Below are 26206 nucleotides of genomic sequence, written 5' to 3' on the forward strand. Positions count from 1 at the left end.
ATGCTGAGGATCAGAGGGAATAGTGGTCTCAAAGAGGCACGAGAGAAGATCATGCAAAATAGAAAGTTATGTATATATGATTCTGCGCTTCTTATTTCCACATGTAAACCAATAATGGTAGTCCAAAGGAAGTCCTTCTTTATCAGTTAGTCCACCTTATAAGTGAAAAGTTTCCACTGTTCTTTAAATCCTAGGATCTGAAACAATAATAGTATCTCCCAATATTGGGTGGATACAAGAACAGAAAAAGAAGATAGTGCAAAACCTTATGGTAAAGGTAAATTTAATAGAAAAATTTGCACTTACAAGCTTGGCTTTTTGTGGCATTAAGAGATCATCGTTATTTCACCACCTTCTTCAATTGGAGAGAAACAGTCCGGACCTGTATCTATAACTCCAGCCTGTATGATATCAGGAGGATCGTGGAAGCGGTGCTGCTCGGCCACTAACAGATTCATGTTATATGCTGTTTAATTCATTTGATCTTGTAAGTGCAAATTTTTCTATTAAATTTACCTTTACCATAAGGTTTTGCACTATCTTCTTTTTCTGTTCTTGTATCCACCCAATATTGGGAGATACTATTATTGATTCAGATCCTAGGATTTAAAGAACAGTGGAAACTTTTCACTTATAAGGTGGACTAACTGGTAAAGAAGGACTTCCTTTGGACTACCATTATTGGTTTACATGTGGAAATAAGAAGCGCAGAATCATATATACATAACTTTCTATTTTGCATGTTTTTGTGGGTTGCGGATGTACATCCCGTTGTATATTGGCTGCTAGCAGATTTTATTTCCTTACAGCGCACTATTTATCAGCCATTTTATTTCCAATGAGAGAAGATCAACAACCCCCTGCTATATACTAGTGAGTTTGGGACAAGTCCACCAGATGTGCAAAAAAGTGCCCTCGCCACTACAGTTCCTCCAGCACCTATCCGAAACATCGGGAAACATTACTTGCAGGCGCGAAGGCACATAATACCATCGATACAGCAATTTATAGATATTTTCCTTAATTTGACGCAGATAGCACTGGCAGCGGCGTTGTCCCAAATTTCCGTCCAATCCTCAGCATCTATAGTGTGCCCCAGATCACGCTCCCACGCCAATTCATGAGAGTCCCGATCAGGACTGACCTCCTCCCCCAATAAAGAATAAATAGTAGAGATAAGACCCCTAGTGGAAGGACTTCTCCAACATATAGACTCAAAACAGGTCAAAGGTCTACTAATCAAAATTGAACTAATTTTAGAATGGAAGTGTCTAATTTGTAAAAAGTGAAAAAAATCTTTGGATGGAATAGCTACTCTATCTAGAATTTCAGAAAATTGTGGAAAATTATTATCTATAGTGATGTCATTTAAATAGTAAATATCACCCAATGACCAAGCAGTAAAGGATGATTTGTGTAAGCCTGGAGGGAAAATGGGATTGTGGAGTAATGGTATCAAAGGGGATGGGCTTGGAGCTAACTTAAACCGTCTGTTAACCAAGTCCCAAATTGCTAAAGAACGGGAAATTACAGGGTGGGAAGAAACTAACCGGGGGCGATGAATCCTAGATAGCCATAACAGGGAAGATACAGTGGTCAGTCCCAATTCCTCGGCTTCGATAGCAACCCAGACCTTCCTTGCATTAAAGTTACACCACTGAGCACAGTGAGAGAGCTGCGCAGCATAATAATATTTTTTAAAATCAGGAATGCCCAACCCTCCTCCCCTGGAGGGACGCTGAAGCAGCTTTAATCTGATCCGCGGGCGTTTCCGGTTCCATATGAAATATGAAGTCTGATACTGAAGGAATATGAAAACGTAGGGGGGAATATAAATCGGGAGGGTCTGAAATAAATACAAGAGTCGGGGAAGAACACTCATCTTAACAGAATGAATTCTGCCTATCCAAGAGATAAAATTATTGGACCAGTCATGCAAATCAGACTTAATACTATCTAGCAGGCGAGGAAAGTTTGCCTGAAATAGCTGATGATAGTGATCGGTTAAGAAAACACCAAGGTATTTGATCTTCTTTTTATGCCAGGTACAAGGGAGAATAGCTTCAAGGGTTTGTTTTAGGGTAGCAGGGATATAGAAATCGAGAACTTCAGTCTTGGAAACATTAATTTTATAACCCAAGTGTTGAGAATATAAATTTATTTCCTCTAGAAGTGAATTTAGGGATTGGGCTCGGTGAGTGAGAGAAACTAAGACATCATCGGCATATAATGCAATTTTATATTCAGAGGTGCCTGTGGATATTCCAGAAATAGAGCTATTACAACGGATCCTTGTAGCCAATGGTTCCATAACAAGTGCAAATATTAAGGGAGAGAGGGGGCAACCCTGCCGAGTACCGTTAGTGATCCCAAAACTAGAAGAGTAAACACCATTAACCGAGACCCGTGCCGTGGGGGAACGATAGAGCGCCGAGACACCATCTAAAAATTTGCCCGAGAAGCCCATTTTGTCTAGGACAGCAAATATAAAGGGCCAAGAAATGCGGTCGAAAGCCTTCTCCGCATCTAGAGCTAAAATCAAGGAGGAGAGTTTCCTCTTATGAATAGAGTGTATCAAATCGATAGCCCGTCTAGTGTTATCTGATGCCTGACATCCAGGTATAAAGCCAACCTGATCCGGATCTATCAAATAAGATAGGAATGGAGCTAACTACGTCGCTAAGATTTTAGCATAAATTTTCAGGTCAACGTTCAGTAATGAAATCGGCCTATAGTTAATACATTGAGTAGGATCACGATGCGGTTTGGGGATCACCACGATATCGGCCCGGGTCGTATCAGGAGCAAAAGAAGTGCCCTCTAAAACATCATTCAATAAAGATGTAAGATGTGGGGCAAGTTCCTTTGCAAATAGTTTATAATATTGGGCTGTAAACCCATCGGGTCCAGGGGCGGCAGAGGAACGCATTGATCTAATGGCAGCTACTGTCTCTTCATCTGAAATACGGTCATTAAGAATATTTAATTAGGATTCTAAAAGACTAGGCAGGGAGGTAGAGGACAAATATGAGCGTACCCCCTCGGCTCCAGCAGAAGTGGGAAGAGGAGAATCTAATAAATTATAAAGGGAGCTATAAAAGGTCAGAAATTCCTCAGCCATAACTTTGGGATCATAGGTAAGAGAATCAGAAGATGGGGAGTGCAGTTTGTCTATCGCACTCAATGCCTGCCTGCGACACAATTTATTGGCTAATAGTGAATCAATTTTGTCAGCTTTATCATAAAAGCATTGACAAAGTTTTTGCAAGATAAGCGCAGCGCGTCGAGACAGAAGGGCATTAAGCTGACCTCGTAGTTTCTCTATTTGGGTTAGCACAGAGGCGCTAGGGGATGTCTTATGTTGAATCAAAAGTACTGAGATTTGTGACTCAAGGGAATGAATTTCTTGTGCAGATGCTTTCCTGACCACTGAGGTTTTAGAGATAAGAAAATCACGTATAGTAGCCTTATGGGCTTCCCAAAGGATACTGGGAGTGATATCAGGAGAGGTAGCGGGTCACTGCCAATTTTATTTCTAGCAAAGCGGAGGGATGTTGTAAGAGGGAGTCATCAACGCGCCAATTATACTTCCTACGAGGAGAACGATATACATCTAAGAGAATATAGACACCTGCATGGTCTGTCCATGTAAAGGGGGAAATACCGGCTTATGTAACAAGGGAGGTAATAGAGGAGGAAATATGGATCATATCGTTCCTGGAATAATGTTGATGTGGAGCTGAAAAATGAGTATAGTCCTTGGCATGGGGATGTTTAACACGCCAGGTATCACAAAGGCCATAATGTTTAAGGGAGGCCAGTAGAGTGCGAGAAGCTCTAGGAAGAGACATCCCGGGGGAATTTGCAGGGGGATTAGATCTATCCAACAAGGGATCAAGAATGGTATTAAAATCCCCAGCCATAATAATATGGCCTTGTGCCACTCTACTAATATGCCGAAACAATGAGTCGAAAAATTGGGGCTGGTCTTGGTTAGGAGCGTAAACTGACACCAGAGTGAAAATCTCAGTACGGAGGGAACCAATCACTATAAGGAATCGACCCTCTGGGTCTATCACAGTTTTTATATGGACAAAAGGGACATTACGTCGAATTAAAATAGCCACCCCACCTTTTTTGCAGTTCGCTGAAGCAAAGAAGGTCTGGGCGAACCAACTACCTCGAAGCTGGGAATGCAGGCCTGTAAGATGCATCTCTTGTAAGAATACAATATCAGCTTTCTCTCTCCTACAAGCCCGCAAGAAAACAGTGCACTTCCTGGGAGAGTTAAGACCATTCACATTAATAGATAGCAATTTAAAAGACATGGAAAAAGATGTAAAGAGATGCTACACACATAACACATAGATGTAGTATATCAGAAATTCGGCCCAAATAGAGCCAACCTTGAGGACAGAAAAAAGGTGGGAAAAAAAATAAAAATAAATAAATAAATAAAAATAGGAGAGAAATACAGGATAGAGCCACGGACGGAAAAAAACATAGAAAAGCCACAGAAAAAAAATAACAAGAAGAAAAGAGAGAAACAGAAAACCCATTTGGGTAGAAACCCTGGTAAATTGGGTCCCAAATAAGAACCGCAATATAATCAATCAACAAAACATTTAGCAAAAATATTGAAGGGAGCATGGGGGTAGTGGAAAGACCGTCTAAAAGAGTCAGAACTGTCCGGACCATTGCCTATAAGATCGGCTATAACCAGATCGAACAAAGATCCCTGTATTACAGGGATCATAAACCTGTGTCAATATATAAAAAGAAAAATAAATGGGAGAAACATTGAGGGGAAGATGGGGAAAAAGAAAAGGAGAGGGATAAGTAAGGGCAGGGGGGAGAAGAAGAAGAAAAAAATTATAATATTATAACATAACATAACATATGGTCGCAAAGAACCAAAAAATGCGAGGACTATTCCTCCCAAGTAACCTGAAAAAATTACAGTGCAGTGGTATTAAACCCTATCATAAAGAAAGTGATCAATCATGGAGTAACCACACATTTCAAGTGATATCAGAGTCCTTAGGTTAATGACGAGAAACCCTTGTCCAATTCGGCAACGGAGGTTGAGAGCATTGTGGCTTGGGAGAGAGTGTAGTAGTTACTGGAAAAGAAGTTGGCGTCGGGAGGGGCTTAAGCTTGGCTAATAATTCTTGACCTTGAGTAAGAGTCTTAACATTATGCATAGAGTTATTTGCTGAAACCTGGAGCATAAAGGGGAATCCCCAGCGATAACAGATATGATGCTGTCGCAGAATCTTAGTAACTTAAACTTAAACTCTGTTATAGCTTTAGATAATTCTTGCTTAAATGCAGATTGGACTCCCTCCAACAAACCCGTCATAACTGCTTGAATTTGGGGATCAATACCTGCATCAGACAAGCATGGAGAGGAGGGAGACTCTGGAAGTCCCGAAGAATTCTGAGAGCTCTTGGACTTAGATCCGAAAAAATTTGCAGTGGACGGTGGAGGTTTTTTACCTCTCTGCGACATAGTGAAACAACAATAAAAATAAAAAAATACGCACAGCAAAAAAAAAAAAAGGGGAAAAGGATTCGGTGTGATGAAAAAAAGCACAGGGTTCTACATTATCGATCCAGGCAAACTGAATGGTAATACTAAGTGTACATCTTTAGCTTGTGCACCTAGGGAGGAGCGTTAGAGACAAAGAGAAAAAAAAAAATATATATGTATATTTATATATATATGGTGGCAGGTGCCTCTTTAAGAGCTTAATGTAATAATTGCCACGGGTCACAAGAGGGGGCCAGTGTGTAATAAGTTGCAGATACCAGTACCACAGTAAACAATATATCAGGGAGAAAACAAACAAAATAAGTGATATATATTAACCCTATGAAGCATATGTGAAAGGGCATGTACTGATAGATATGCTGGTTACCAGATGCTGAGAAAGGGTCAGCAGTTCTCAGTATCTGAATTCAGTACCAAGGCAGAGGAGGGCTGACAAAACAGGGCTATATAGAGAGGGGGGTAACACACTCTCTCCGCAGGGACTCACCACCCCTCTATCACTCCAGGCTCTCCAGAGTGTCCCACAACAAGGAGGCTCCGCTGTCAGCTTACAGGGCTCTGAGGCCAGTAGCCTGGCTGATACTTGCTAACAGCAGGGAAGAGATCCAAGATGGCCGCCGGATGCAGAAATGTCCGTCTGGGGCCGTCTCCGCAATTAGGATCTCCGGACCCGGTTCAGCAGCAGGGAGACAGGGATTGAAGCCAGTTAGCGGTGGTGAGCTGGGAGCGGTCAGCCGGATGCCCATGAGTGAGGCGTCTCCGACCAGACAACACCAGAGGTCCGCCGCGACCAGTCTCCAGACTACAGTCCCCAGCTCAGGGGGAGACAGGTAGGCTGCAATCCGCAGGTGCGCCTAGCGCACCCCGATTCTGCAGACCTGTACCCGCTTAGACGTTTTGAGGTGCAGGGGAGGGCAGTTAGCTGGTACTGCTGGCCGCAATAAGTATTTAGAGGCTCGCTGGGTCTATAAAGGGCTGGAGCTTGAGGAAGATGCGGCTGCTTCCATTGGCAGTCAGGCCACGCCCTGGAAATGTTAATTTCATTGAGTTTGAAGAAAGTTCATCTACTCCAAACACATTTTCTGAAACGGAACTAAATGATTTAATTTGTGACTTGAATTTATCGAAAAAAGGAGCTGAGCTTTTAGCATCCAGACTTCAAGAAAAGCACGGTCTTGAGCCGGATGTTACAATAACGTCATATCGAAATAGAGAGCAAGCCATACTGCAGTTCTTTAGCCTTGATAACAATCCTGTATATTGCAACAATATTCTGGAACTTCTCCAGATGATGGGCTTACCAGAATATTGAGCAGAAGACTGGCGGCTCTTTTTGTATAGTTCTAATAGGAGCTTAAAATGCGTATTACTGCACAATAGGAATAAAGTTACATCGATTCCTATTGGTCATTCAACAAAACTTAAAGAACAGTATGAAAATATCAAGTTAGTCTTAGAAAAAAATGCTTATTCTCAGCATCAATGGTCTTTTTGTTTCGATGTAAAAATGGTAAACTTTCTTCTTGGACAGCAAAACGAATATACAAAGTATCCTTGTCACATATGCTTATGGGATAGTCGTGCAAAACAAAAGCACTGGCAGCAAACCGTATGGCCTCCAAGAGAAGTTATAACTGTAGGAGAAGCCAACATCATTCATGAGCCCTTAATCGACAGGAAAAAAATCCTACTGTCGCCTCTCCATATCAAACTGGGTTTAATAAAACAATTTCTAAAAGAATTGGACAAGTCAGGCGATTGCTTCACGTATATTTGTAGAACATTTCCATCTCTTAGTACTGAAAAATTAAAGGCAGGAATTTTTGACGGCTCACAGATACGGAAACTGGTGAAGGTTCCAAATTTTACCACATCTATGACTAAAACAGAATCTGAAGCATGGCTGAGTTATGTGTCTGTCATTCAAAATTTTTTAGGCAATCGTAGCAGACAACTATCATGAATTAGTCCACAACATGCTAAAATGTTTTGCGAAAGTAGGTGCCAACATGAGTATTAAAGTACATTTTTTGTACAGCCATTTAGACCACTTCCCGTTCAATCTAGGAGATTTAAATGAAGAACAGGGTGAACGGTTCCACCAGGATATTCAGGTAATGGAAGAAATATATCAAGGAAGGTGGGATCGTCACATGTTGGCCGATTCCTGTTGGAGTCTGCAGAGGGACTGCCCGCAACAAGAATACAAAAGAAAATCCTACAAAAAACGGTTCTCATAGCTTCCTAACACTTATGTACAGTATGTAATTATCCTGTCTTTTTATTAAAAATTTTTACGAATCAAATTTAATCAGAATAAAAAAAATATCTCAAACTATTTTTAACATGGTTTAATTTAGTGTTTCATAAATATTAAAGACATACGCATATCTCAAAAACTAGAGCCAGTTGAAAAATAAGCATGGCATATTCATGACCAGGAGCACAACATTTATCGAAATCGACTCTTAAATTCCTGGCAACAGATTAAATGTTCCCCAGTGTAATAGAATGATACATTTATATTGGTTTGGTGTTACAATAGAAATAAAGGGGGACTGCACACCCTAATTCTGAACATAAGAGGTGCTGCCATGCTAAGACTCTTAGGTGTGCCAGCTCTTAGGTGTTTTATTTTAGTACTGTATGGGTCCTTGCATTTCAAACTACACATTGAAATGGGCTCTATTAAAGGTAAGTTCTAGATAAATTGACGTGGCAGGTGGGCATGCATTTGGCCAAACGTGCTAAGAAATCTCATTTATACTCCATGAAACTTGTAGAGTTTATTATAATTGTTTTGATCATCTGTATTCTTAGTGCTATGAGTGTGCACCTGCATTTTCTTTTTTTCTGCATTATTACAATAATCAATGAATATTGAACGCTTAATAAATTGTTATTGCCCCATAATTAATAAGACAATGTATACTGTCTAATCAGAGCCGGACTTAGGACTGTGGGGGCCCTTCAGAACAGGAGCAACGTGAACTGACTTGATGCAGAAAGAGGAATGTTACTCATTACACGTGTTTTGTCACCCGGAATGTGTTTTGTCATCCAGATAGAATTGAGAAAAGGAGAAATTATTGACTTTGATCATTTGTTATCTCTTGAATGTTGCATTAATTTGTAGATATTATTCATTTGTAAAAAGAATTTAAAAAGGAGACTATTTATTTATGAATAGTTCTCTATTTCTACTACAGCCCCCTAATCATGCCCCATTATACTGTATGCCACTCAGAGCCCCCTAATATGCCATGATCCGTGCCTCCTTGTCATGCCTCTTATATACCAGAGGCAGTGCCCCTTCATATGTCATCATCAGCCCCCTCATCATGCCCCCTTATACTGAATGCCACTCACAGCCCCCTAATATGCCATGATCCGTGCCTTCTTGTCATGCCTCTTATATACCAGAGGCAGTGCCCCTTCATATGTCATCATCAGCCCCCTCATCATGCCCCCTTATACTGTATGCCACTCAGAGCCCCCTAATATGCCATGATCCTAGCCTCCTTGTCATGCTTCTTATATATTAGAGGGCTCTGAGTGGCATACAGTATAAGGGGGCATGATGAGGGGACTGATGATGACATATGAAGGGGCTCTGCCTCTGGTATATAAGAGGCATGACAAGGAGGCTCTGATCATGGCATATTAGGGGGCTCTGAGTGGCATACAGTATAAGGGGGCATGATGAGGGGACTGATGATGACATATGAAGGGGCTCTGCCTCTGGTATATAAGAGGCATGACAAGGAGGCACGGATCATGGCATATTAGGGGGCTGTGAGTGGCATACAGTATAAGGTGGCATGATGAGGGGACTGATGATGACATATGAAGGGGCTCTGCCTCTGGTATATAAGAGGCATGACAAGGAGGCATGGATCATGGCATATATCAGTCCCCTCAACATGCCCCTTTATATTATATGCCACTCAGAACCCCCTAATATGCCATGATCAGAGCCTCCTTGTCATGCCTCTTAGAAAGGACGGCCCTTCGGACCAGGAGCAACGTGAACTGACTGGATGCAGAAAGAGGAATGTTACTCATTACACGTGTTTTGTCACCCAGAATGTGTTTTGTCACCCAGATAGAATTGAGAAAAGGAGAAATTATTGACTTTGATCATTTGTTATCTCTTGAATGTTGCATTAATTTGTAGATATTATTCATTTGTAAAAAGAATTTAAAAAGGAGACTATTTATTTATGAATAGTTCTCTATTTCTACTACAGTCCCCTAATCATGCCCCATTATACTGTATGCCACTCAGAGACCCCTAACATGCCATGATCAGAGCCTCCTTGTCATGCCTCTTATATACCAGAGGCAGTGCCCCTTCATATGTCATCATCAGCCCCCTCATCATGCCCCCTTATACTGTATGCCACTCAGAGCCCCCTAATATGCCATGATCAGAGCCTCCTTGTCATGCCTCTTATATACCAGAGGCAGAGCCCCTTCATAAGTCATCATCAGCCCCCTCATCATGCCCCCTTACACTGTATGCCACTCACAGCCCCCTAATATGCCATGATCCGTGCCTCCTTGTCATTCCTCTTATATACCAGAGGCAGAGCCCCTTTATATGTCACCATCAGTCCCCTTGTCATGCCCCCTTGAGCTGAAGACATGTGCAGAATAAGAGGCGTGTGCCCTCATGAAGATGGGGCATTGCCTTGCATCACGCCTCCATTTCTGCTACTCTGGGTTCATGCCCAGTGTTCCCCGAGCTTCACCCCCGCACTGTTTAGATGGTGCAGGTAGGCACAGGGCATTTATCATTCACTGCTCTTCAGTGCAGAGCAACAAACCAACTCCAGCGGGACACTGCAGCCAGCTGGTGGGGCGGTGGGACAGTGCCCAAAAAGTGGGATAGTTGGGGGGGTATGAAACCAATTCCTTTTCTTTTTAAATAATAGTGCAGATTGCATAAAATAAAAAAATATATAATATGGAACGATAGCTTCTGACTAGTAGATAAAAATGTACTAGCCAATCAGTTCCTGTCACTTTACAAGCTGTGTTTGAAAAAGATGACAGGAGCTGATTGCTTGGTACTTTATCTCTCCAAGCTTTGATACCTCTTCCTCATTGCCCTCAACTGACTCCGCTAATCACCAAATAGGTCTGCACCCTAAAGGCCTGAGAAGTTGCCGTATTGTACAGTATGAATGACTTTGTGTTAAGCTGTGTACAAACTAGACGACATATTGGCCGATTTGTTATTTTGAGGCAAATCAGAACGACAAATCGGCCACATCGTCTAGCGTGTACGCAGTACTACGCGCTCCCGTGCATTGCTCGTCGCATCTTCAGATCTCTCAAGATCCGCCAAATGACACCATGCTTCAGGATGTAGCAGGGGAACGATATATCGGGTGTGCGTACACCAGATCGCGCAGTGTGTACGTCACTGGGTACACACATCGTCTAGTTTGTACCCATCACAAGAGTCCTACAAGTAGCCACAACTGGTAACACATACAAAACAGTAATGCACAATTCAACCGTTGCGTTACAGTATTGCATTTTAAAAATGTAACTTGGGAACGACATGAGTACTGTAGTTCAAATAACGACGAGTCAGTTGCTATTTAAGGCTTGCTACTATATATTTGAAGGAAAATAGCTATTTAATGACTGTACCCCATAGAAGAAGAATATATAACCTCGATTAGGTAAAATAAAATATTAGCCATGACAACAAATTTAACAAAGTTCCATTAGCGGCAAAATTATCATAGAAAATATACGAACATCATTTGACAAATTACGTTACCTTCATATACGTTTCATTAGGTCTCTTGAGATTTACGGCGTGGAGGTTTCCGATTACTGGCAAGCCGCGGGGACCTGGCGGGAAATTCTTCATTGAAACATTTGATGTAAAACGTTTAGCAATGTACAGAAGCACCAGAAATAAAAACCCGTATAGTGTGAACGAAGAGAACTGAAGATCCATTACTGTTAATTTTTTGGTGGGGGAAATGTTAGAGATTTAAAGAAAAAATTACTCTCGCTGTCTGCTGTCTGCTTTATTATAGTACCGACAAGCCTACTGGACAGATAAAGCAAAAGGGACTCCACAAATAACTAAGCTGTGTTAATAAACTCCAGTCTTAGGTTATACATTTACTAAATCCAGTAAATCAGATCTCTCCTACTGATGCCCATGCCAGGGCTTGCTCAGAGAGTAGAGAACTAAAGTAGGCAATCTTGGTGCTTGCTGTAGAAAAGTTCCCAGGTTGCAGTTCAAAGTGGATACTGCATTGATTGAGAAATCCTCTGCAAGTTTTAGGACTTCCGTCATATTTAGCTGCATGAATTGGCCTTGATTAGCTTCTTGTGTTTCCAGGCTTCTAGCCAAATATTGGACTAGGCCCATCTTTGGGGTTGGTCTCCCTGTCACGGCACTAGGGGTTTGTTGATATGGGTTGGGGCCCCTTGGGCTAGCTGTATCTGCTGGAATATGAATGAAGCTGAGGGACCTAATAATGCTACTCCTCATGTAGACCACTAGGGTTAGCAGGATTATTTATGATGCTGCAGAATGTGTAGGATAGATATTGAGAACAGGTGCAGGATAGCCTGTGTCTGTAGCAGTATGTAGAATATCTTAGAGCAGACTGCAATATATTGTTACGGGTTCCTGGGAGCACAACTGAAGCTGGCTGCAAGAAACACTGAAACTGTGTGCCCGGAAACACAACTGAAGCAGACTGCAGGAAACACTGGAACTGAGTGCTGGAGCAATAATGAAGCAGGCTGCAGTGAGATTTGTTGTAAAGCAATACTGAAGCTGTATGCTGAATGCTGTGAAGCAATACTGAAGCATGCTGAAACCAACTGAGGAAGAATGCTATGATGCAAACACTGAAGCAGGCTTGGTGGTATACACTGAGGCAGAATGCTGTGATGCAAATACTGAAGCAGGCTTGCTGGTATACACTGAGGCAGAATGCTGTGATGCAATTACTGAAGCAGGCTTGCTGGTATACACTGAGGCAGAATGCTTTGATGCAAATACTGAAGCAGGCTTGCTGGTATACACTGAGGCCGAATGCTGTGATGCAAATACTGAAGCAGGCTTGCTGGTATGCACTGAGGCAGAATGCTGTGATTCAAATACTGAAGCAGGCTTGCTGGTATACACTGAGGCAGAATGCTGTGACTCAATTATTGAAGTAGGTTTGGCCAATTTATCTGCAGCAGAATGCTGTGATGCAAATACTGAAGCAGGTACTAAACCAGGAGTACCCATTATGCAGAACAGCGGGGTGAAACAATTTGGTGTGCCGTAGGCTGCCAGCGGGTACATGACTGGTGGTTTCATTTTGATTTATGCTTCAGAGCGAATGTCGTCTGATTAAATCGCATATTTGTTTAATAGTACATGAAAAATAAGCTAAAATGTGTGATGCATGGGCGTTTTACTTATGTAACAAATATTGCAGCTGAGAACACTGTGACACTACTTAAGGAAGAGTCTTGCGGAAGGAAATTAACATTTTGAATACTGTAAGTGGGGGAGATGTACTGAGCCTTGGAGAGTGATAAAGTGGAGAGAGAGATAAAGTACCAACTAGTCAGCTCCTAACTGTCATGTTACAGGCTATGTTTGAACAGTGGTAGCTAAGAGCTGATTTGTACATTAACTCTCTCCACTATATCTCTCGCCAAGGCTTGGTACATCTTTCCTAGTGTCTTATAACAGACATGAAACGCGTCCCTGTGCCATCAGACCGCAGCATGCAGCACGCAACACGCTGCACTCAGCACGCAGCCCCTACCAGCATCTGCACATAGTGTGTTTGCACAACATTGGCCATGAGCACTACAGCGGAGTTCTTCTCTTCTCTGTCTCTGTCCCAGGTGGTCAACAGATGGGTAACTAGCCTACGGGTTCTGCTCATTTAATTGGAGACCTAGGGCCAAATGTAATAGGGTGAGAGTTTAGAAAACGTGAGAGCTGTCTCACACTTTTTAAACTCACCCAATGTATTAGAGTCCAAGAACAAAGCAACAGAGCAAACTCGCATGTTTTTCAGACTCAAAGAACGCTCGCCATTAGAGTTACTGCTAAACTCTGACATTGTATGTACAGTACTGTATGTACTGTAATAACTAAGCTGAGCTTGACTTACTAATAATCAGTAACTTGATTGTGATGCAACAAGAATTTGGTTACTGATTACATGATAAACTCCACTTACTAACTCTAGGCCTGATACATATTTGGGAATAGAGTAAATGTAGCAAGTTCTGTGCACCTGGACAAATGCAAGGGGTGCAAATACGGGATGTAGCCAGGAAGCCAGCGGTCGGCATTTCGACAGTGAAATCCCGGCATGGAACTAATGATAGGCGTGTAAATACTGATGCCTATTTTTAGCCCCATGCTGAAATTCCGACGACCGGCATACTGAACGTTGGTATGCCGGGTGTCGGGAGTGCTTACCCGCGGGGGGGGGGGGTTAGTTTTAGGGACTCCCAGAGGGACTTAGGGTTAGGCACCCCCTCCCAGAAGTGTTAGGTTCAGGCTAGGGAAAGGGGGGGTTATGGTCAGGCACCACCGGGGGAAGGTTAGGTTTAGGCAGCCCCCCCTGGGAGGGTTAGGTTTAGGGTGTGGGGAGGGGGATTAGGTTTAGACACCCCTGGGGAGAGGTTATAGTTACACACCCATAAGGGAGAGTTAGGGGGGGAGAGGGGAGGGTTAGAGCTGTTACTTACCTGAGTTGGGATCTTCACCCTCCAGCCTTCTGGTGTCTGTATTTCATCCGCCGGGCTTAGTTGGTGATTTATACCGATTCCACAAATACATACATTTTTTATGCATGTGGGGTAAATACTGGCTGCTTTTGCATGTAGCCCTCAAATGCAGGACATCTTTATTTTTACACTACAATTTAGATCTCCGTTTGGACGCACGCCTCCCAAATCTAACTGTTTCTGCACATGTTACATCTGTCCCCCCTGCAGTGCAGCATGGTTTTACCAAGATGCACAGTTACTTGCTCTTTCTTACTCTTCTCCCAAATCTGAATTAGGCCCTCTGTTTACTTTGGAGTTATAGGGTGGGATGTACTAAGCATTGCATCCCCGATGCCATGCATACCGCCACTTATTGGGTACATGCCGAGGATGGCCGGTATGTACCTATAAAATCACAAAGGGCAGATCTCCCGGTAAGAGCGGTTCTTTGCGATAGAGGGACTTCTGGGTTTATGACCCAAGAGAAGTGATGCACGTGCCACGCGGGAGGGGGGGAACTGGAAAGGATCAGAATGGATCCCTCTTAGAGGGCGCCCCGAAAGGAATCCCACAGGCTTCTATTGGGTAATACCATCTAAAGATGGCGGTACCCATCGGGTGCTTGGTACATTGTAAGAGAAATTCTTTAAAACCCCTGAAAACGGCATTTGTGTGTTTGCCTATTACACTATTAGATGTACTAATGTCTTACATTAACAATTTATCCACATTAACTTATACACATGAATCTGTGGAGTGATATGAGTCACATTAGAGGTGCCAGGGAGGGATTAGTTATGTTTTTTTTGTTTATGTTTTTTTTTTATATATTTACATTTGAATATTTTGTTATTATTGATATAGATTCATCATATTTTCCTTACATTTTTTGATTTGCACTGTATGATCTGTTATTCTTAGCGTGTCTTGTATCTATCTACACTATGTAGACAAAAGTGATTGGACACTGACAGCAAATAGATCAATGAGATTATATTGACGTCAGTACTTTGTAGATCCACCAGGTGCTGTGATTACTGCAGACGCCCTTTTTGGCAAACTGTTCACAAGTCCCTGGACAGCAGCAGGCGGTATGTTTTGCCATTCCGCCTTATGTACAGTGACCAACTGTGACACTGAAGAAGGTCGGGTTGGCCTAGACGCACCCGTCGCTCCAATTCATCCCAGAGATTCTCGTTGGGGTTAAGATCTGAACTCTGAACTGGCCAGTCCATCCAGGTTACCAAATTTTCTGTATACCAGTCCAGCGTCACTCTGGAAACAGGACAGGTGGTATAGTCATCCTGTTAAATACATTTCTTGTTTCCATAGAACTGCAAGTGCATGGGCCTCCCTACCAAGTGGTCTTGTCAAAACCGCCACAATAGTGATCATTTAGAACTTGTGGGTCTCATTCATACCCGCTCACGAGCGCAGGACGCTCGCAAGCGGGTCGATGGTACCCCAATGTGCATGCGTACAACGGAGGCTGCTCCGTCGTGCGCATGCGCAAGACCCGGCGAGCGATGGGGAAGCCTTCGCTTGGGGTCTCGCACCAAAGGGGGCGTGCTGTCATTGCTAATTGACAGCACGCCCCCTTTGGTGGGCGTGCCGGGGCGTGGCTGCCCAGATGGAGGCGTTCCCATGGGAACGCCTACCGTCTGGGACCGGCCCAACTGACATCACTAGTGATGTCAGTGGGAGTGATTTGGGCTCTGATAGAGCCAAAATCACTCCTGGGGCTTGCGGCAGCGAGACCCTACTGCAGGGTCTTGTCGCAAGCCCGATGGTCGTGATGGTCTTGACCATCGCGACCATCATCATGGACGCTCGCATAAGCTGTGGGTGGCAACCCACAGCTTAGCAAGTGTCCAAAAGGCCGCTCCAATATTAGATAGGAAGGCCCTGTGTGTGATAAAGTGAGGAATAATTTTAAAGCATGACTATTTTGTGTTCAAATGCTAAGAAGAAATGATTTTCTGAGTGAGACATTTGTGCCTGAGAAAGGCCACATTCCTTATCTATCTATTCTAGCTCTTAGGAATGTATTCATATAGAAATAACTTATGTTAGACAATTAAGACTATAGTAGAGTGTGTTCATCCTTTGTATTCAAGTCGACAGGAAAGGTAAGAGATTATATGGTCCTATTGAGAACAATGGTGTATGTTGTCAAGAGAAAGCCTTATATCAATGATCAATGATGTATTGTCTCTAAGATTAGACATAGCTAAAAAATTCCTTGAGAGAGGTCATACATTTATAGATATAGGGGGTCATTCAGACCCACTCGCAAGTGGAAGTACGCTCGCAAGTGGGTCGATGTTCCCCACTGCGCGCATGCGCACGACGGAGGGAGCTCCAACGCGCGCATGCGCGAGACCCGGACTGCGACAGCCAAGCTGTCGCTCCGGGTCTCGCACCAAAGGGGGCGTGCTGTCGATGGTGACTGACAGCACGCCCCCTTTGGTGGGCGTGCCGGGGGCGTGCCTGCCAGACGGAGGCGTTCCCATGGGAACGCCTACCGTCTGAAGCCGGCCCCACTAACATCACTAGTGATGTCAGTGGGAGTGATTTTGGCTCTGATAGAGCCAAAATCACTCCAGGGCTTGTGGCAGGGAGACCCGACCGCAGGGTCTCCGTCGCAAGTCCGATGGTCGCGATGGTCAAGACCATCGCGACCATCTTTTTGGATGCTCGTATATGCTGTGGGTGGTGACCCACAGCTATACGAGCGTCCAGGAGGATGCTCCATTTTAATGGAGGAGGGCCCTGATTCAGAGCGAGCGCTCTGGTCAGAGCGTCCGGGTCTGAATCAGGCCCATAGATAGTAGAACTAATATTCAGTTATTGATAAGTTAGGCAATACTGCCATTTACTGACGATGTATGTAATGCTTGGAATATGCTAAATATTCATATATACATTAATTAGGTAGATAAGAAAATTTGTTGCACATGTGCAGAATACATTTCTTTGTCTCTATGTTACTTTGAGTGCTATAAAATAATCTGTCTGTCCAAAATAAAGGCAGAGGGGTTTTGGAAACACACAGGTCTTGTTGTTTCCCATTATTCTCCGGCCGTAAAATGCATTGTGTTAACTGGTGGCTGACCGCTGTATGTGAGTTGTGGAGGATAAAGGGTCTATTAAGATCAGTGTTATCATGTGCAATGGTATGCATGGTAAGTATTTCACTTGCGCGGGGGTGTCCAACCACTTTTGTCTACATAGTGTGTTTACTCAATGTAGTCATATTAACATATGGCTAATATAGTCTTTGTATCTAAGGATCTAATCGATGTAGTAATTCATATATTGACATCTAAAGGGAATTAATTATTTAACGTTAATAAATAATATGTAACATATCTGTAATAATTTATGTATAATTGTACTTAAAAAGTTAACTACAGTGATATATATATATATATTGAAAACAAAAAGTGAATACTAGCGCACAAATTTCAAATTCCCTGTGTAGATAGAGTTATGAAATATAATGGTGATGATGCATCGTAAAGAAGACTTTGAACTGGGGTCCTTTGGAGTTACTGTTGGCTAGCGCAGTGGTTTCCCTTTCCCCCTCTTTTCCTTGAATTTGCATGTCCGTGAGCAGAAAGAGACAGGCTACAGCTGTTCGGATCAATTACTGTAAGTCAGTGAACCTGGGGACAAGTTGACAGAAGCAGTAGCGCCCTGTCTGTAGTGCTTTGCTTCCTTACACAGCATTTACTATAGGAGTTAAAGGTCAGGTTACTGACACTGACATTGTTGTTATTATTCAGCCAAGTCAGCCCCAGTGATGATTTAGGATAGCTGGGAGGCTCAAGTGCTTGCATGTAGGGGGAGATAACCATAGGAGCTTTTTGAGTATAGATTTTGCATACTACATATTACTGTACTAAAGGAGAAGATCGGGGAAGTAGTTACCCTCCCATCACAGCTCCAATTTCAGTTGTAAGATAAGCATTCCTTCTACTAATAGTCACTGTAACAAAGGCATTCCTTCTACTAATAGTCACTGTAACATAAGCATTCTTTCTACTAATAGTCACTGTAACATAAGCATTCCTTCTACTAATAGTCACTATAACATAAGCATTCCTTCTACTAATAGTCACTGTAACATAGGCATTCCTTCTACTAATAGTCACTGTAACATAAGAATTCTTTCTACTAATAGTCACTGTAACATAAGCATTCCTTCTACTAATAGTCACTGTAACATAGGCATTCCTTCTACTAATAGTCACTATAACATAAGCATTCCTTCTACTAATAGTCACTGTAACATAAGCATTCCTTCTACTAATAGTCACTGTAACATAAGCATTATTTCTACTAATAGTCACTATAACATAAGCATTCCTTCTACTAATAGTCACTGTAACATAAGCATTCCTTCTCCTATTAATAGTCACTGTAACATAAGCATTCCTTCTACTAAAAGTCACTGTAATATAAGCATTCTTTCTACTAATAGCCACTGTAATATAAGCATTCTTTCAACTAATAGTCACTGTAATATATGCATTCCTTCTACTAATAGTCACTGTAACATAAACATTCCTTCTACTAAATAGTCACTGTAACATAAGCATTTCTTCTACTAATAGTCACTGTAATATAAGCATTCCTTCTACTAAATAGTCACTGCAATATAAGCATTCCTTCTACTAAATAGTCATTGTAACATTGGCATTCCTTCTACTAACAGTCACTATAATATAAGCATTCCTTCTACTAATAGTCACTGTAACATAGGCATTCCTTCTACTAACAGTCACTATAACATAAGCATTCCTTCTACTAATAGTCACTGTAACATAGGCATTCCTTCTACTAACAGTCACTATAACATAAGCATTCTTTCTACTAATAGTCACTGTAACATAAGCATTCTTTCTACTAATAATCACAGTAACATAGGCATTCCTTCTACTAACAGTCACTATAACATAAGCATTCTTTCTACTAATAGTCACTGTAACATAAGCATTCCTTCTACTAACAGTCACTGTAACATAAGCATTCCTTCTATTAATAGTCACTGTAACATAAGCATTCTTTCTACTAATAGTCACTGTAACATAAGCATTCCTACTACTAATAGTTACTGTAACATAGGCATTCCTTCTACTAATAGTCACTATAGCATAAGCATTCCTTCTACTAATAGTCACTGTAACATAAGCATTCCTTCTACTAATAGTCACTGTAACATAAGCATTATTTCTACTAATAGTCATTGTAACATAAGCATTCCTTCTACTAATAGTCACTGTAATATAAGCATTCTTTCTACTAATAGTCACTGTAATATAAGCATTCTTTCTACTAATAGTCACTGTAATATAAGCATTCCTTCTACTAATAGTCACTGTAATATAAGCATTCCGTCTACTAAATAGTCACTGTAACATAAGCATTCCTTCTCCTACTAATAGTCACTGTAACATAAGCATTCCGTCTACTAATAGTCACTGTATTATAAGCATTCTTTCTACTAATAGTCACTGTAATATAAGCATTCTTTCTACAAATAGTCACTGTAATATAAGCATTCCTTCTACAAATAGTCACTGTAACATAAGCATTCCTTCTCCTTCTAATAGTCACTGTAATATAAGCATTCCTTCTACTAATAGTCACTGTAACATAAGCATTCCTTCTACTAATAGTCACTGTAACATAAGCATTCCTTCTACTAATAGTCACTGTAACATAAACATTCCTTCTACTAAAAGTCACTATAACATAAACATTCCTTCTACTAAATAGTCACTGTAATATAAGCATTCCTTCTACTAGTCACTGTAATATAAGCATTCCTTCTACTAAATAGTCACTGTAATATAAGCATTCCATCTACTAATAGTCACTGTAATAAGCATTCATCCTACTAATAGTCACTGTAACATAAGCATTCATCCTACTAATAGTCACTGTAACATAAGCATTCATCGTACTAATAGTCACTGTAACATAAGCATTCCTTCTACTAATAGTCACTGTAACATAAGCATTTCTTCTACTAAATAGTCACTGTAACATAAGCATTTCTTCTACTAATAGTCAGTGTAATATAAGCATTCCTTCTACTAAATAGTAACTGTAATATAAGCATTCCTTCTACTAAATAGTCACTGTAACATAAGCATTCCATCTACTAATAGTCACTGTAATAAGCATTCATCCTACTAATAGTCACTGTAAGATAAGCATTCATCCTACTAATAGTCACTGTAACATAAGCATTCATCGTACTAATAGTCACTGTAACATAAGCATTCCTTCTACTAATAGTCACTGTAACATAAGCATTTCTTCTACTAAATAGTCACTGTAACATAAGCATTTCTTCTACTAATAGTCAGTGTAATATAAGCATTCCTTCTACTAAATAGTAACTGTAATATAAGCATTCCTTCTACTAAATAGTCACTGTAACATAAGCATTCATCCTACTAATAGTCACAGTAACATAAGCATTCATCGTAATAATAGTCACTGTAACATAAGCATTCATCCTACTAATAGTCACTGTAATATAAGCAATCCTTCTAATAATAGTCACTGTAACATAAGCATTTCTTCTACTAAATAGTCACTGTAACATAAGCATTTCTTCTACTAATAGTCAGTATAATATAAGCATTCCTTCTACTAACAGTCACTGTAACATAAGCATTCCTTCTATTACTAGTCACTGTAAAATAAGCATTCTTTCTACTAATAGTCACTGTAATATAAGCATTTTTCCTACTAATAGTCACTGTAACATAGGCATTCCTTCTACTAACAGTCACTATAATATAAGCATTCCTTCTACTAATAGTCACTGTAACATAGGCATTCCTTCTACTAACAGTCACTATAACATAAGCATTCCTTCTACTAATAGTCACTGTAACATAAGCATTCTTTCTACTAATAGTCACTGTAACATAGGCATTCCTTCTACTAACAGTCACTATTACATAAGCATTCCTTCTACTAATAGTCACTGTATCATAAGCATTCCTTCTACTAATAGTCACTGTAACATAAGCATTCCTTCTACTAATAGTCATTGTAACATAAGCATTCCTTCTACTTATAGTCACTGTAATATAAGCATTCTTTCTACTACTAGTCACTGTAATATAAGCATTCCTTCTTCTAAAAGTCACTGTAACAGAAGCATTCCTTCTACTAAATAGTCACTGTAACATAAGCATTCCTTCTCCTACTAATATTCACTGTAATATAAGCATTCCTTTTACTAATAGTCACTGTAACATAAGCATTCCTTCTACTAATAGTCACTGTAACATAGGCATTCCTTCTACTAATAGTCACTGTAACATAAGCATTCCTTCTACTAATAGTCACTGTAACAAAAGCATTCCTTCTACTAATAGTCACTGTAACATAAACATTCCTTCTACTAACAGTCACTATAACATAAACATTTCTTCTACTAAATAGTCACTGTAATATAAGCATTCCTTCTACTAGTCACTGTAATATAAGCATTCCTTCTACTAAATAGTCACTGTAATATAAGCATTCCTTCTACTAATAGTCACTGTAACATAAGCATTCATCCTACTAATAGTCACTGTAACATAAGCATTCCTTCTACTAAATAGTCACTGTAACATAAGCATTTCTTCTACTAATAGTCAGTGTAATATAAGCATTCCTTCTACTAAATAGTAACTGTATTATAAGCATTCCTTCTACTAAATAGTCACTGTAACATAACCATTCCTTCTACTAATAGTCACTGTAACATAAGCATTCATCCTACTAATAGTCACTGTAACATAAGCATTCATCCTACTAATAGTCACTGTAACATAAGCATTCATCGTACTAATAGTCACTGTAATATAAGCATTCTTTCTACTAATAGTCACTGTAATATAAGCATTCTTTCTACTAATAGTCACTGTAATATAAGCATTCCTTCTACTAATAGTCACTGTAACATAAGCATTCCTTCTACTAAATAGTCACTGTAACAAAAGCATTTCTTCTACTAATAGTCACTGTAACATAAGCATGCCTTCTACTAATAGTCACTGTAACATAAACATTCCTTCTACTAATAGTCACTGTAACATAAGCATTCCTTCTACTAACAGTCACAATAACATAAACATTCCTTCTACTAAATAGTCACTGTAATATAAGCATTCCTTCTACTAGTCACTGTAATATAAGCATTCCTTCTACTAAATAGTCACTGTAATATAAGCATTCCTTCTACTAATAGTCACTGTAACATAAGCATTCATCCTACTAATAGTCACTGTAACATAAGCATTCCTTCTACTAAATAGTCACTGTAACATAAGCATTTCTTCTACTAATAGTCAGTGTAATATAAGCATTCCTTCTACTAAATAGTAACTGTATTATAAGCATTCCTTCTACTAAATAGTCACTGTAACATAACCATTCCTTCTACTAATAGTCACTGTAACATAAGCATTCATCCTACTAATAGTCACTGTAACATAAGCATTCATTGTATTAATAGTCACTGTAACATAAGCATTCATCCTACTAATAGTCACTGTAACATAAGCATTCCTTCTACTAATAGTCACTGTAACATAAACATTCCTTCTACTAAAAGTCACTATAACATAAACATTCCTTCTACTAAATAGTCACTGTAATATAAGCATTCCTTCTACTAGTCACTGTAATATAAGCATTCCTTCTACTAAATAGTCACTGTAATATAAGCATTCCATCTACTAATAGTCACTGTAATAAGCATTCATCCTACTAATAGTCACTGTAACATAAGCATTCATCCTACTAATAGTCACTGTAACATAAGCATTCATCGTACTAATAGTCACTGTAACATAAGCATTCCTTCTATTAATAGTCACTGTAACATAAGCATTTCTTCTACTAAATAGTCACTGTAACATAAGCATTTCTTCTACTAATAGTCAGTGTAATATAAGCATTCCTTCTACTAAATAGTAACTGTAATATAAGCATTCCTTCTACTAAATAGTCACTGTAACATAAGCATTCATCCTACTAATAGTCACAGTAACATAAGCATATATCGTAATAATAGTCACTGTAACATAAGCATTCTTCCTACTAATAGTCACTGTAATATAAGCAATCCTTCTAATAATAGTCACTGTAACATAAGCATTTCTTCTACTAAATAGTCACTGTAACATAAGCATTTCTTCTACTAATAGTCAGTGTAATATAAGCATTCCTTCTACTAACAGTCACTGTAACATAAGCATTCCTTCTATTAATAGTCACTGTAACATAAGCATTCTTTCTACTAATAGTCACTGTAACATAAGCATTTTTCCTACTAATAGTCACTGTAACATAGGCATTCCTTCTACTAACAGTCACTATAATATAAGCATTCCTTCTACTAATAGTCACTGTAACATAGGCATTCCTTCTACTAACAGTCACTATAACATAAGCATTCCTTCTACTAATAGTCACTGTAACATAAGCATTCTTTCTACTAATAGTCACTGTAACATAGGCATTCCTTCTACTAACAGTCACTATTACATAAGCATTCCTTCTACTAATAGTCACTGTATCATAAGCATTCCTTCTACTAATAGTCACTGTAACATAAGCATTCCTTCTACTAATAGTCATTGTAACATAAGCATTCCTTCTACTTATAGTCACTGTAATATAAGCATTCTTTCTACTACTAGTCACTGTAATATAAGCATTCCTTCTTCTAAAAGTCACTGTAACAGAAGCATTCCTTCTACTAAATAGTCACTGTAACATAAGCATTCCTTCTCCTACTAATATTCACTGTAATATAAGCATTCCTTTTACTAATAGTCACTGTAACATAAGCATTCCTTCTACTAATAGTCACTGTAACATAGGAATTCCTTCTACTAATAGTCACTGTAACATAAGCATTCCTTCTACTAATAGTCACTGTAACAAAAGCATACCTTCTACTAATAGTCACTGTAACATAAACATTCCTTCTACTAACAGTCACTATAACATAAACATTTCTTCTACTAAATAGTCACTGTAATATAAGCATTCCTTCTACTAGTCACTGTAATATAAGCATTCCTTCTACTAAATAGTCACTGTAATATAAGCATTCCATCTACTAATAGTCACTGTAATAAGCATTCATCCTACTAATAGTCACTGTAACATAAGCATTCATCCTACTAATAGTCACTGTAACATAAGCATTCATCGTACTAATAGTCACTGTAATATAAGCATTCTTTCTACTAATAGTCACTGTAATATAAGCATTCTTTCTACTAATAGTCACTGTAATATAAGCATTCCTTCTACTAATAGTCACTGTAACATAAGCATTCCTTCTACTAAATAGTCACTGTAACAAAAGCATTTCTTCTACTAATAGTCACTGTAACATAAGCATGCCTTCTACTAATAGTCACTGTAACAAAAACATTCCTTCTACTAATAGTCACTGTAACATAAGCATTCCTTCTACTAACAGTCACAATAACATAAACATTCCTTCTACTAAATGGTCACTGTAATATAAGCATTCCTTCTACTAGTCACTGTAATATAAGCATTCCTTCTACTAAATAGTCACTGTAATATAAGCATTCCTTCTACTAATAGTCACTGTAACATAAGCATTCATCCTACTAATAGTCACTGTAACATAAGCATTCCTTCTACTAAATAGTCACTGTAACATAAGCATTTCTTCTACTAATAGTCAGTGTAATATAAGCATTCCTTCTACTAAATAGTCACTGTAATATAAGCATTCCTTCTACTAAATAGTCACTGTAACATAACCATTCCTTCTACTAATAGTCACTGTAACATAAGCATTCATCCTACTAATAGTCACTGTAACATAAGCATTCATTGTATTAATAGTCACTGTAACATAAGCATTCATCCTACTAATAGTCACTGTAATATAAGCATTCCTTCTAATAATAATCACTGTAATATAAGCATTTTTCCTACTAATAGTCACTGTAACATAGGCATTCCTTCTACTAACAGTCACTATAACATAAGCATTCCTTCTACTAATAGTCACTGTAACATAAGCATTCCTTCTACTAACAGTCACTATAACAAAAGCATTCCTTCTACTAATAGTCACTGTAACATAGGCATTCCTTCTACTAACAGTCATTATAACATAAGCATTCCTTCTACTAATAGTCACTGTAACATAGGCATTCCTTCTACTAACAGTCACTATAACAAAAGCATTCCTTCTACTAATAGTCACTGTTACATAAGCATTCTTTCTACTAATAGTCACTGTAACATAGGCATTCCTTATACTAACAGTCACTATAACATAACAATTCCTTCTACTAATAGTCACTGTAACATAAGCATTCCTTCTACTAATAGTCACTGTAACATAAGCATTCCTTCTACTAATAGTCATTGTAACATAAGCATTCCTTCTACTAATAGTCACTGTAATATAAGCATTCTTTCTACTAATAGTCACTGTAATATAATCATTCCTTCTACTAATAGTCACTGTAACATAAGCATTCCTTCTACTTAATAGTCACTGTAACATAAGCATTCCTTCTCTAACTAATAGTCACTATAATATAAGCATTCCTTCTACTAATAGTCACTGTAACATAAGCATTCCTTCTACTAATAGTCACTGTAACATAAGCATTCCTTCTACTAATAGTCACTGTAACATAAGCATTCCTTCTACTAATAGTCACTGTAACATAAACATTCCTTCTACTAATAGTCACTATAACATAAGCATTCCTTCTACTAATACTCACTGTAACATAAGCATTCCTTGTACTAATAGTCACTGTAATATAAGCATTCCATCTACTAATAGTCACTGTA

At 39.5% G+C, this 26206-nt stretch overlaps 1 protein-coding gene across 1 annotated transcript in view; it reads right to left on the reverse strand.

Moving 5' to 3' along the window:
- The window catches only part of LOC148533727 (cytochrome P450 2K4-like), an 83625-nt gene extending 72012 nt beyond the window's left edge, over positions 1-11613 (reverse strand). Inside the window, exon 1 of the mRNA XM_088467319.1 lies at positions 11352-11613. Coding sequence (XP_088323445.1) covers positions 11352-11534 — 183 coding nt within the window. The 5' untranslated portion in view covers positions 11535-11613. The remainder of the gene's footprint in view (positions 1-11351) is intronic.
- Positions 11614-26206: the final 14593 nt, after the last annotated feature.

The sequence above is a fragment of the Taudactylus pleione genome, unplaced genomic scaffold (genome assembly GCF_031769625.1).
Source record: "Taudactylus pleione unplaced genomic scaffold, aTauple2 ptg000070l, whole genome shotgun sequence".
NCBI classification, from domain to species: Eukaryota; Metazoa; Chordata; class Amphibia; order Anura; family Myobatrachidae; genus Taudactylus; species Taudactylus pleione.